General features: G+C 40.6%; 1 protein-coding gene across 4 annotated transcripts in view; it reads left to right on the top strand.

Annotated features, from left to right (window-relative positions):
• Nucleotides 1-11,492, top strand: part of A1CF (APOBEC1 complementation factor) — a 64,982-nt gene extending 53,490 nt beyond the window's left edge. For all 4 annotated transcript variants that reach the window (XM_019507765.1, XM_019507763.1, XM_019507766.1 and 1 more), the window contains 3 exons: nt 2,594-2,730; nt 6,862-6,995; nt 11,140-11,492. In XM_019507765.1, coding sequence (XP_019363310.1) covers nt 2,594-2,730; nt 6,862-6,995; nt 11,140-11,291 — 423 coding nt within the window. In that variant the 3' untranslated portion in view covers nt 11,292-11,492. The remainder of the gene's footprint in view (nt 1-2,593; nt 2,731-6,861; nt 6,996-11,139) is intronic.
• Nucleotides 11,493-12,628: the final 1,136 nt, after the last annotated feature.

Genomic DNA, 12,628 nt, shown 5'->3' with positions numbered 1-12,628 from the left:
AAATAAAGCATTTTTGAATAAATAAAATTCTTCCTGGCATCTTCAGGTGACAAAGAGAAGCCCCAACCCCTAGGATTAAAAGGCATCTGACACACAAAAATGAAGATTATGAGTTATGTTTATATCCATATATGCACTATTTATTGCTCCATGAACACCCTATCCCATCATACTAGTCCTTCCATAGAGTTATCAAGCTCCATCTTAAAACAATTCAGATTCCTTGCTCTCACAAGTTTGCTTGAAAGACCATTCTAGACCTTCATTCCTCCTCCTAATTTCCAGTCTAAATTTGTTCATGGTCAGTCTTTAGCCATTTGATCTTATGTCTGAGGTGACCATATGTCCTGGACTGGCTGGAACAGTCCCAGATTTCAGCCCCAGCCAGCCAGTGAAAATGAAAACGAACATCCCGGCCACAGGGCATGAGGCTCAGAGGCAGAGCAGCAGCAGCTGTGAAATAGGAAGCTCAGCAGACAGCAAAATTGCTCATTAACATTAATCCTTACTTCACAGGTGATTGTTAACACCTGGTGAAAGAAAGAACAATGGGTCATTAACAGGCCATTGACTTCCTGAAGCCATCCGAGGGTGTGGGCAGTGTCCCGGATTTCGCATTGTCCCATGTGGTCATCTTATTTATGCTGATATTGTTCTTTAATTTAAATAACTTCCTCCCTCCCTGATATTCGCTCACCAAAGAGGTTTATACAAAGCAAAACCACTCTCAACATTTGTTTTGCAAAAAACTCTTTTAATCTTCTCTTATAAAATAGGTTCGCTGTTCTCCTAATCATATAAGTTACCCTGCTTTGTACCTGATCCAGTTTAATACTTGTCTGTGGGCACATCTACACAAAATGCTAAAAAGCTACACAAGCTGCTAAAAATAACCATGCGCTGCTGGCTTTCTTTTGTTCCCACTCTCTTTCATGAACTATAGTGTCTGGTTAGAGTACATCACCCTTATTCACTCTATCGCTGAGTCCAGAGGTAGTCTCTCCCATACCACAAAGAGAAAAACTGGTGTACACCAAGCAATGTACCAGCACCTCCTGGGTGCTGTAGGTGTTCTCACAAATGTTGCTTGTGAGGTTTCAGTGTGCTATTTCTCATTGTAAAAGAAGATGGTGAGTTAGCACAATAATTGTATAGTACAGGGGCTGGCAGTCTTTTTAAGTTGCAGAGCAGAACAATCCAGCTCCGTTCTGGTGTGGGCTGGATGACTTCAGCAATGCGTCAGCAGTGAAGGTGTTTCCCTGCACCCTTGCTGAGACCAGGCAGCTGGGAGCTGTGCCAGTGCTGGCACCTCCTTTTCCCAGCTGGGGCACCAGCACAGATTGCAGCTGGAGGGGAGCTGCACCAGAGCTGGGCAGCTGGGAACTGCTTCCACACTGCTTCCACTGCTTCTGCCCAGCTTCCCCCCTAACTGCAACATGGGAGTAACTTCCAGCCAGTGGGGAGCTGCACCAAGGCTGGGCATCTGGAAGTTGTATCTGCACTGCAGCTGCCTCTCCCCTAACAACCCACCTGGCTGCAGCACAGACACAGCTGGAAGCTGCCCCACCCCAACTCAGTTCCCCACTGGTTGGAGGTCATGCCCATGTTGCAGCTAGGGAGCAGGGAGTGAGGAAAAATGGCAGCAATGCCAGCTGCCGAGCCCCAGCAAAGACAGAGGCAAAACCTTCTAGTTCTGCAGGCCAGATTTAGCCAAATTCTGGTATAGTGCAACGCATAAAACATCTAAAACATAACAGAAAGCTTCTCTGTCTCTCAAACAATTGACATGAATTTGTGATTCTCCTGGGATGCAAGTATTCCTGTGCCAAAGTCTGAATGTTGGTAGTTAAAGCCAAAGGACCTTTAAAGATTGTGAGAACTCACAAGGGACATCCTTAAATGTAACTGATATTGACAGTTATTTAAAATTAAACTTTTTCTGATAAAGTTGCTTCCATAGGAAAGTACAGGGACAAATTTAGGGATGAGCATAAATTACTCTAAGGGACAATAGTCTGGTACAGGCCAAACCTTTCAAAATGTAAATGACTCTAGGGCAGGAAAAGGAGAGCAAGCTACAGGGAGGGTAGGTTGTATAACTAGATACTAGCCTGGAAGGAAAAGAGCTCCATGTTCTAGTCCTGGTTGGACATAAACTATCCCACTGCTTTTTATCCATTTCATCCAATGGGGGATTAATAAAGTTGCAATGCTTTAACAGGAGTTAAAAGTGCAGAACTCTGGAATGCACAAGTAGAATTACTAAATTAGAATTCAAAGGAAATTATCCAGTGCTACATCAAAGTAAAACAGTTAATGGACTAAATTGAAATGAATCAGATGTAGCCATGTGACAATTATCTTTATGAATTAAGCGGTGTTTGAAAATTTCACGTTTCTATTAATTTTAGAGTTCACAACCTATTAAACCACCAGAGCTTCTATTTCTTCTTACATTATATTCAAGAAGAAGCATGCCATCTACAGATGAAAACTCATGGAAAGTAATGGACCTTTGCAGTGGATGAGCCTGGAGATGGGCCAGACCATTAAAGTGTGGCTCTAACTGTAGTAAATCTTTTTTCTTTTATAGATCTTAGAAGAAATCTGCCAGAAAAATAACTGGGGACAGCCTGTTTACCAGCTTCATTCTGCGATTGGCCAAGATCAAAGACAACTGTTCTTGTATAAAGTCACTATACCTGCCCTTGCCAGCCAGCAACCTACTATGTATGTAACTATATCATTTTCTGTGCTTTTTAATGGGATTTTTAAATCAATGTATTTAGCATCATTACTCAAAAGCAACTATACAGGTTGGTTTCTATAGTCATTTCAAATTCTGGAAAGCAGAATAAAATCCTACAGACTAAAAGGGATAAATACAAATACCAACCATTACCTATACTGTCTCTGCTCAAGTAAAAACTGCATGAAGCCCACATAGCCTTTCTTTAAATCTCTAATATGCTCATAACAATTTCTTCTTCAGAAACTTTAGGAAGAAAAAAACAATTTGTTGGAATGTCACCAGATTTTGGATCAAAATATGAAGATAGATCCTACCATAGGCAGATCTAGGATTTTGAAAAGGAGGGGTGCAAATACTGGACAGCATAATCATACGTAACACAACATATTTTTCTCCAGTTAAAAAGAAACTGGAAGTTTCACTAATATGTTAGGAGCTGAGGGCTCAATTACTCAGTTTAAATTCGAAACAAAAAGAATTATAACTTTATTGGCATGTGCATTAATCTGCTATATTTTGCGTAAAACACAGCAAACTAAGCAAACATAATTCAAAGTTTTTGATTCTGTAGTGATTAGACTTAAATGTTGATCTCCTTTTTAGGTTCATAGAAAAAAATCTGGTCTTCTTCAGCATCTTGACAGTGCATCCATTGTTTCACTGCAAGTTATTTCCAAACCTGAGTTAATGTTCACTTGAGTTAACATTTCCACACTTGAGTTAATGTTTTTAGCTGAAGTTGAAAAGAGCCTGCAGGGCTATGAAATAGAAACTACATTACCAAGAGCAGTTAACGGACAGTAGAATTGCAGAAGAAAGGATAGCTTGGATTAGTGGAATATCAGGACCATTCAAAAAGAAAAGGTAATTAACATCTGTGGAATGAAAAATTTAGAAGGAATGAAGTAGATTATAATGAGTCATGAAGTCAATTGACTCCCTCACTGTTGCCTGAATCCTGCCAGGAAGTTGGTTTTAAACTCTGAGGGAACCAGGAATCAAAGGGGAGTGTGACTGCACCAGTGCACATCCCCTCATCTGCATTTGGATCCTACTCACTATAATGCACCATTTTATCATTCTAGAATATTATTGTCTAAGCACCTCACTGAATAGTCCAAACTCTGATATGTTTCCCCCTGGCCTAAAAATGCAATTTTGGGTATGCTAATCTGTGACTGAACGATTTGAAAGAATGTTGTATTAAAAACATGGTTTGATTCTGATAAAATGAACAAACAAACTGGAACACTGTAAGGTGCAAAGAGCCTCAAAATTAGCTAGCGCTTTTAATCTTAATTGTGTGTGATTCAGTTCCCATCTGTAAAAGAGAGACAAGAACACCCCATTACTTTACCATATTGTTGTAGAGATCATTTATATTTGTGACATACCCAACAAACGTATTAGTGAAGACTATAGAAAATTAATCACTTTGTCTTCAGAATAGGGTTTAAATAGTGTTAATTGAATAAAGCATAAACACATATCAACCAATAATGATAAAATAAAATATTTAATAGCTGCTACTGTAGGGAGCACCATTCATCCTATACACTGAATGAGTCTACAGTCTTCTGAATATATAGTAGGTGATCATATGAAGAACATGCTCAACTAATTTGTAATGGATGCTATGAGATTTTGAAATTTTTAAAAGTAGTTAGGTGAATTGTATGTTGGAGAAAGTTACCGAATGAGACATGATCATTTGCTGCTAAGTAGACAGGAAGTCAGAGGCTTATTCTTCTGGGCTAGGGACAGATATTCAAAAACACTGAGCCTGAATTGATTCAATCTTTGAAGGTTAGTCTAACCTGCAAAGCTTGAATTGATTTGAAGGTGGATAGACATTCCCTTCTCATTCCAGAAATGCAGGCACATGCCTTCAGTGACTCAGGCTAGAAGTCCTTCCACAGGACTGAGCTGAGGGGTGTGTGGCCAGGCCCAGGCAGGACACTATGATTAGGGACCCCTCCCCCATCAGCATTTAACAGCCCATCAGAAAACAAAGTCTCGCTCATTACAAGCTCTTCTTAAACAGCTTTTTCCAAAGGAAGGAATGCAGGGCCATTACCATCTGAGCTGTTGATTACCTCCCAAAAGCCCTAAGCAGACACTGTCCTATCCACCTTACACAGCATTAGCTAGCATACCGCATGCTGGCTACAGTCTGTGCTGTGAGAGAGATGAGGAAGGGATCTCTGCTTAAGCAGCGAGTGGTGAGAGGTGGGATGCAGGGCATGGGGAAGCCAGCAACCCTGCTGTGCCTGCAAGTCTCTGCCAAGCTCCCACCAGGAAGCAGAGGGAAGGGACCAGCCCTGCTGTGGAGCAGAGAGCCCTGCCCAGCTCAGAGAGCATGCTGGGATGCTGGGGGTGTCTGGTTTAGTTTAAACCAGCAAAGAATCTGGGACAGACATTGCATAAACCAGTTTAAGCCAAATCAGTTAAGTCTGATACTACATTCAGCCAGGTTTATCTCAAACTGGTTTATGTGCACTGAACATCTGTTCTGTTACAGGTTAAACCAGTTTCTGATTATTTAAACTGGTTTATGTGTAATGTCTGTCCCTAGCCCTGGATAGATCCTGGTCCTTCCTCCCCAGAACTACTCATTTGGAACACTGGAGGTTGAGGGGAAGAATTGATTGGTCCTGAAAGGAAAAAAGCAAGAGGAGATAAAGGAAAAAAGATGGGTGATCAATGCTCAGCACTATGTTTTCTCTGGTTAAAAGAAAATGTTAATGGTCTTTTCGAATATCAATCCTGGAGTTAGATGCTTAGTAATTGTGTGCAAGTATTTAAGTGATTTTGCAGGAGCCATAAAATAAAACAAGAATAATAATCTAATTAATCTGAAAAATCTGCAAAGTATCCTGAGATGAAGCTTACAATGGGAACACTGAAAACACTGGTACTAAGGAGGGTGCATGCCAGAGAAAAGTCAGGCTATGACACTGTACAATTAATAGTTGGATCACAATGCATACACACAAGAAGACTTCATTGCACTTGAGCAGCTGTAACTCTGACATTTCCTAAGACTGAGCTCTTGACTTTGTTAGCTTTAGTGCTCTTTTAACATAGACTATTTTTCTGTAATTAGTAGTTTTTTTTATTCCAGTCAGTTCCCCCTGCTTGTCATTTGTTCCCTCTGTGTTTGAATCAGACAGGTTGCACTGCCTAAAAGCCCAGAGAAAATATTGAGGGCACTTGAAAGATAGCCTCCCTGCTCCTACTTCTGGTGTTTAGGACCAACACAGCCCACAGAAACCCAGGACTGCAATTGCAAGAAAATTCCTGCTCAGACTTTGGTTGGAACATGAACTTGAATATGTGCAAAGTTTATTTTTCAGCGACTTAAAAGTGTCAGTGGATTGTAACTAAATGGTAAAAAGCAACCTCTCTGCACATAGAGACTAAAATGCCTCAAAATGGTCATTGCTATTTTTAAAAGGGATATCTTTTAATCTATTTTCTCTCACACCATTATTAGAAACTGAATAGTTTTGGCTGAAATAAAAATAGAATAAATAAAAATCAGTCAGAGGCAGACACTCCTCAAGGAAAATTAGGATGCAAATCATTCAATTTTGGCAAAGTTGTAAATAACTAAAATGAGACTTATTATGAGACATATGAGCCAAAGTTCAAAATAGGGGTGGTGTTACCACCCCACCCTCCATAGTTATAACAATTAGGAATCAAGTACTGTACATTCCTATTGCTAATGATAATAGCAATAGAAATTAATGATAGTTTAGGTCTGCTTCACAGGATTACACCACATCAAGTAATCCAGAAGTATTAATGAGAGATATTTGGCAAATGTCCATTATCTATTTAAAGCTGGTCTCTCCAGTTAGGGTGAGTTAATAAAATAAGCAGGAAACCTTTTCAGCATGAACAGTAAACCTCAAGCGGATAGCCCATATGTAAAAGTCTATATATTTAACTAATTGTTTTTCTTTTTGTGATTTTTTTCCAAATATTTTGTTTGTTTGAATTCTTAATGTACCATGCGTTCCTACTGGATCAAGAGATATGGACAGTCAAGCAGTTAAGCATACAACAGTAAAAGCAACTAATGTTTTGTATCTGATTCACAGACATCCCTTCACACCTCCCAAGCTCAATGCATATATTGATGAGGCCAAGACATATGCAGCAGAATATACCCTTCAGACCTTGGGCATTCCCATCGAAGGCACAGAGGCACCTGCCGCAGCACCTGCTTTTCCAGGTATGTGAAGGTCTGTACTGACGCTGTCTTGTTAACTACTGATTCTGTATAGTAGGATTACAGTGATCTTTTGACTCAAGCCTATGTTTCCATTCTTCCTTGTCTGTATTATTCGTATATGAGATGATATAATGGCCTATGTAATGACAACTTGCTGGGATGAGGATGGATTTTGAAACATCATATTATGGCCAGAGGTATTGGAGGAGAAAATTTGTCTTAAAAAAAAAGAAAGAAAACTGAAGAAGGGGCTAGATCTACTTCAGAACTTTCACAAGGTTGGGGGTTGTCCAGTTCTACAGTTATGTTGGTCCATTAGACAAAGGGTACTGTAACAAAGGGTACTGACTCAAAATGTAAGTTGTTTCACACTTCTTCAGATTTAGAAGGCTACAGGCTTATTGTTCCATTTTGAGTAAAGATCCCTAGTAAACAGGTTTTAAAATTAACAAAAATGCCTGGGAAAATTATAGAAAACAAGCCAGAAACATAAACACAATTTACAGGCATTGCATTTACAATATTATGTACTGTGGATGTGCTTATGATGTACTGGGAACCCCTTGTGCCAAACTGCACACAAGGCATGCATTAATCAGAACTACTGAACTGTATGGAGCATCTCAAGGATGAATTCAATAAAAAAAATCTATTCAGCTTCCTGCCACAGAAGTCCGCAAAAGCCACAGAAAAATCAATTTGTCTGGGTTGGTGAAGGCTTCCGTAGTATGTTAGCCAAATGGACTTTTTATTGAATCTAATCCCCATTTACTGCTTAATTATAATCTCTCCTGTTCTTTCACCCTCCCTTATTTATTTGTCTTGGAAGTTTGACAAATAGATGTACATTAAAGTTTCTGCCTACAACACACACTGCCAGTGGTAGATATCCTTGGTCAATGATGGCTGCAACTCTACTTATCCCTGGCCATATCTATATGCTCTGCTCTTGGCATGGCTATAGATTTCCCTGCCCCTGTTGCCCTTGATGGCTTCTTCCAGTTTGACCCATTCAATGATTTTCACAGTGGATGGAGCAGAAACTGATATTAACATATTGAATAGAGGCCTACAGAATAAAGCTGAGCAAAAACAGGAACCTCTCCCTCAGGGGAAATTCTGATACTTGAACTTTTTTAATCCTGAATTGAATAAAAAAGTTAAAATATCATTGTGGCAAAGCATTTTGTTTTGATTTGTTGAACTGACCTGAAATGCCTACCTTAAGTATGATCGACATTAAACTGCATTTAATGACACATCCATCATGGGAGTTCTAGTCTGGGTTCCCTAATGTCCACATCTCCTACTGGCCAAACTCCCTGATTATACCACATCTCCCTTTATTCCCCAGAAGTTATGCAACTTCCATAATGCACCACATTGTTGGTCAGAGAATAGACCGTTTTGTATGGGAAGTGTTGTGGGAGGTGTTGACCACTTAAGTAGTTTGGCCTACAGGACAGAACAGAGGCAGTTTATGCTGACTTGTTTCATAACTAACTAGGGCCGATTCAACAAACAGAAATATTTTGATCTAAGCCAGGTCAACCCAAAGCAAAATATTTTGGGTTTTTTTCAATAAATAACTATCAATTAATGTCAGCAAAACTGAACATTTTCCATGGAAAATTCATTTTGTTAGGAAATGACATTTTCAGGCAAAAAAAAAAACCTCGATAGGAAATTCCCAAATACTTCTACTATGTAGTCATATATGGTGGAACTTTCATAGAAGCGTACAAAGTTGGGTTGGAAGGGACCTCAGGAGGTCACCTAGTCCAACCCCCTGCTCAAAGCAGGACCATCCACAACTATATCACCCTAGCCAAAGTTTTATCTAGCCAGGTTTTGAAGACCTCCAAGGATGGAGCTTCCACCACCTCTCTGAGTAACCAGTTCCAATGTTCTACCACCCTCCTATTGAGAAAATTCTTCCTAATATCTAACATAAACCTCCCTTGCTGCAACCTGAGACTCTTATGCCTTGTTTTGCCATCTGCCACCACTGAGAAAAGTCTAGCATCATCCTCTTTTGAACACCACCCCCCAACACACACACACATACTTTAGGTAGTTGAAGGCTGCTATTAAGTCCAGTCTCAGTCTTTTCTTCTCTAGACTAAATAAACCTAATTCCCACAGTCTTTCCTCATAAGTCATGTCCCCCAGCCCCCTCACTATTTTTTGTCATCTTCTGCTGGACTCTGCAATTTGTCCACATCCTTTCTGTAGTGGGGGGGCTCAAAACTGAACACAGTACTCCAGATGAGACCTCACCAGCACTGAATAAAGGGGAATAATCATTTCCCTTCACCTACTGGGAACAAACCTAGCAATGGAGCCCAGTATGCTGTTAGCCTTCTTGGCAACAAGGGCACACTGCTAGCTCATATTCAGCTTATTGTCCACTGTAACCCCCATGTCCTTTTCTGCAGAGCTGCTGCCCAGCCAGTCAACCTCCAGCCTTTACTGGTGCATGGGATTGTTCCATCCTAAGTGCAGGACTTTGCACTTTTCCTTGTTGAACATCATGAGATTTCTTTTGTACCAATTCTCCAATTTGTTTAGGTCACTCTGAATCCTAGCCCTACCCTGCTTCATATCTGCTACTCCCTGCAGCTTGGTGTCATCTGTAAACTTGCTGAGGGTGCTCTCTATGCCATCTTCCAAGTTGTTGATGAAGACATTGAACAAAACCAGCCCCAGAACCCACCCGTGGGGCATTCCACTTTATACCGGCTGCCAACTAGACATTGAGCTATTGATTACTACTCTCTGAGCCCGATGCTCCAGACAGTTTTCTATCCATCTTACAGTCCATTCATCCAGCCCATACTTCCTTAGCTTGCCTGTGAGAATGCTGTGGGAGACCATATCAAAAGCCTTGCTAAAATCAAGGTATACCACATCCATCAGTCTCCCTGCATCCACAGAGCCAGTCACCTCATCATAGAAGACAATCAGGTTGGTCAAACCTATCTTGCCCCCAGTGAATCCATGCTGACTGTTCCTAATCACCTTTTTCTCCTCCAAATACTTAGAAATGAATTTCTTGAGGAACTGCTCCATGAGTTTTCCAGAGACTGAAGTGAGGCTGACCATTCTGTAGTTACCTGGATCCACCTTCTTCCTTTTCTTTAATATGGGCACTATGTTTGCCCTTTTCCAATCATCCAGGACCTCTCCTTATTGCCATGAGTTTTCAAAGATGATGGCCAATGGATGTGCATTCACATCAGCCAACTCCCTTAGCATCCTTGGGTGCATCCCATCCAGCCCCATGAACTTGTACATATGCAGCTTTTCTAAGTAGTCCATAACATGTTCTTCCACCCGCATTACAAATGATAAACATCTCTCCTCCTTAATATGTAATATTCCTTCTGGACACATTTGTGGTAGGAAGTGCGGTAGTGACTGGTGGCACATAATTTTCATCATTTATGCAGACATCTCCTTCATGATACATGGTCAATAACTTTTATTACATATCCTTCTTGTCCTGCCCTCCCCATATGTGAAGTGGATCTTATGGGCCTATGGTAACTTCCATTATTAGTTCAGAGACAGCTAAATACTGGGAACACATAATGCTATAAAAATAGGGACATTTTGGAAAATTATGGGTTTAACAAATAACAGGTAAGTAACTTTGCTAATCACATATTGTTACTACAGGTATGATCATAATGAAGAGGAAGTTTATCACGAAGGGTAACAGCTGCTTAACACTGGGCGCATCTACACAAGACACTAAGGTGATGCAGCATTGGTGGGCACTAAGTGTGATGTCGCCGCTACCGCACAATAGCAATGAGCTACTGTGCAGTAGAATCAAAAGCAACCTGTGCACCACTGGGACTCTGCAATAATGGAGGGTACTGCACAATCATTTAGTATTTGCTAAGGGGAGTACTAAATGACTGCACAGTACCAACTGTGCAGTCAGGGGCACATGTAGACATGCCCACTGATGTTGTCAGATGTAAATATGTTCAATTTAACACAAATAGGCTATTACATTAACAGTGAAATCTCCATACGTTTATTTCATACACAAATGGATGGTTATCACAGCTGTATCATTCTCTGTGGGTATACTTAAAAGATATGTTTTATTTATGTCTGTTTTCCACTACAGGATTCACCATCACCAATGCAGCTGCAACTGTAGCAGCTACACAGCTGAAACAAGCAGTGACACTGGGACAAGATCTAGCAACTTATGCAACATATGAAGCATACCCTGCCTTTGCTGTGGCCACTCGTAGTGATGGTTATGGAACTTTTTAAAAGATTTAGTCTACTTGTATTTAAATCAATACTTTCTGTTAATCAAGTGGGGGGGAACTACTTCAGTCTGTTAATTATTATGATCTCAAAATTTTAAATCTAATTTTAGAAGATGGATTAGTTTAGTGATAGTTTTATACTTCTAGACTGAGAGTTTTTTTAATTGTTGGTATATGTTTCATTATAAATTAGTTAAATCAACTTTCACACTTAAATAAAACAAGCAAAAACTGAAGACAACAAAACAGAAACAAAAACCCACTTTTGCCCAGAAAATAATTCTTAAAATTTCTTAAGTATACATCACTGTGCATGTTTACATGTAATCATCCATGCTGAAAACAGAAACATTCCCAGTGAGCTGCTTCTTTAAAGTGTGTGATTTAATCAGACTTGCAATTGGCTAAGTGTGATATCAAACTCATGTTCATACTGCACAATTAGTGCACAGTTCTAAGACACATAGGGCACATCCAGATAAGTGTGCACCTGTTGCAAACCAATTGCACTGCACATGCAGGCACAAGCTGTGCTGCTAATTTGCAGTGGAGTGGGTTTTTTGACATTGGGAGATACTGAAAAGAGCAGGGTGGTACATGTGGTGGCAGCATGTGCCACCCAAAAACAGAGTCTGGCTGTCTAGAGCCATATTCCAGCTGCCAGCTAGGTTCTGCACATTGGATTGCCACTGCTGGAGCCCCAGGAGGCCCCCAGAACCCCAGGTAAGGCTGCTGGGGCCACCCAGACACAACTATATGCCACTGCTATTTGTTCCTGGGGAAACACACGTGCACACTCATCTCCCACTTCCCTTGATGCTGAATATCTCTCACTAGAACATTAGCGCATCATACAAATGGACTGAGCAGGGAATAAAAAAATGTGAGAGCAGGACTTAGGGTGAATGAAAGGGAATAGAAACCTCTCACCAGGATGCTAAATGGTAGTGGATTTTCTCCATGGGCTGTACTTTACCTCCCAGCAACTTCATGACAGTAATGTAAGAAATTATTGGGTACTTCTCTTCTTACCCTCAGAAAGCTCAGGAGACTAGGGGTGTGCAAAGCAGACTGTATTCGAATTGGATTTGGATTTGGCTCAATTCAGGGGATGGTGTTTCAATTCTCTGATTCGGATCACTGTCCCAGTTTGATTCGGCTGAATCTAAAAATGAAGATTCGATTCTGATTCAGAGAATCAGTGATTCAGCTATAGACACAGCTTTATATGTTTTTTCTACATAACTTGACGTACCAGGCATGGCTTGTGAATGTTGAGATGGTGGGGCAGATGGAGCATCCTACGGGGGGGGGGGGGGGGGCCCCCGCCGGGGCGCC

This window comes from Gavialis gangeticus, unplaced genomic scaffold (assembly GCF_001723915.1).
Source record: "Gavialis gangeticus isolate Ggan-Ray unplaced genomic scaffold, GavGan_comp1, whole genome shotgun sequence".
NCBI classification, from domain to species: Eukaryota; Metazoa; Chordata; order Crocodylia; family Gavialidae; genus Gavialis; species Gavialis gangeticus.
Note: the sequence above shows the minus strand (reverse complement) of the source record. Positions and strands in the feature narration are given on the sequence as shown.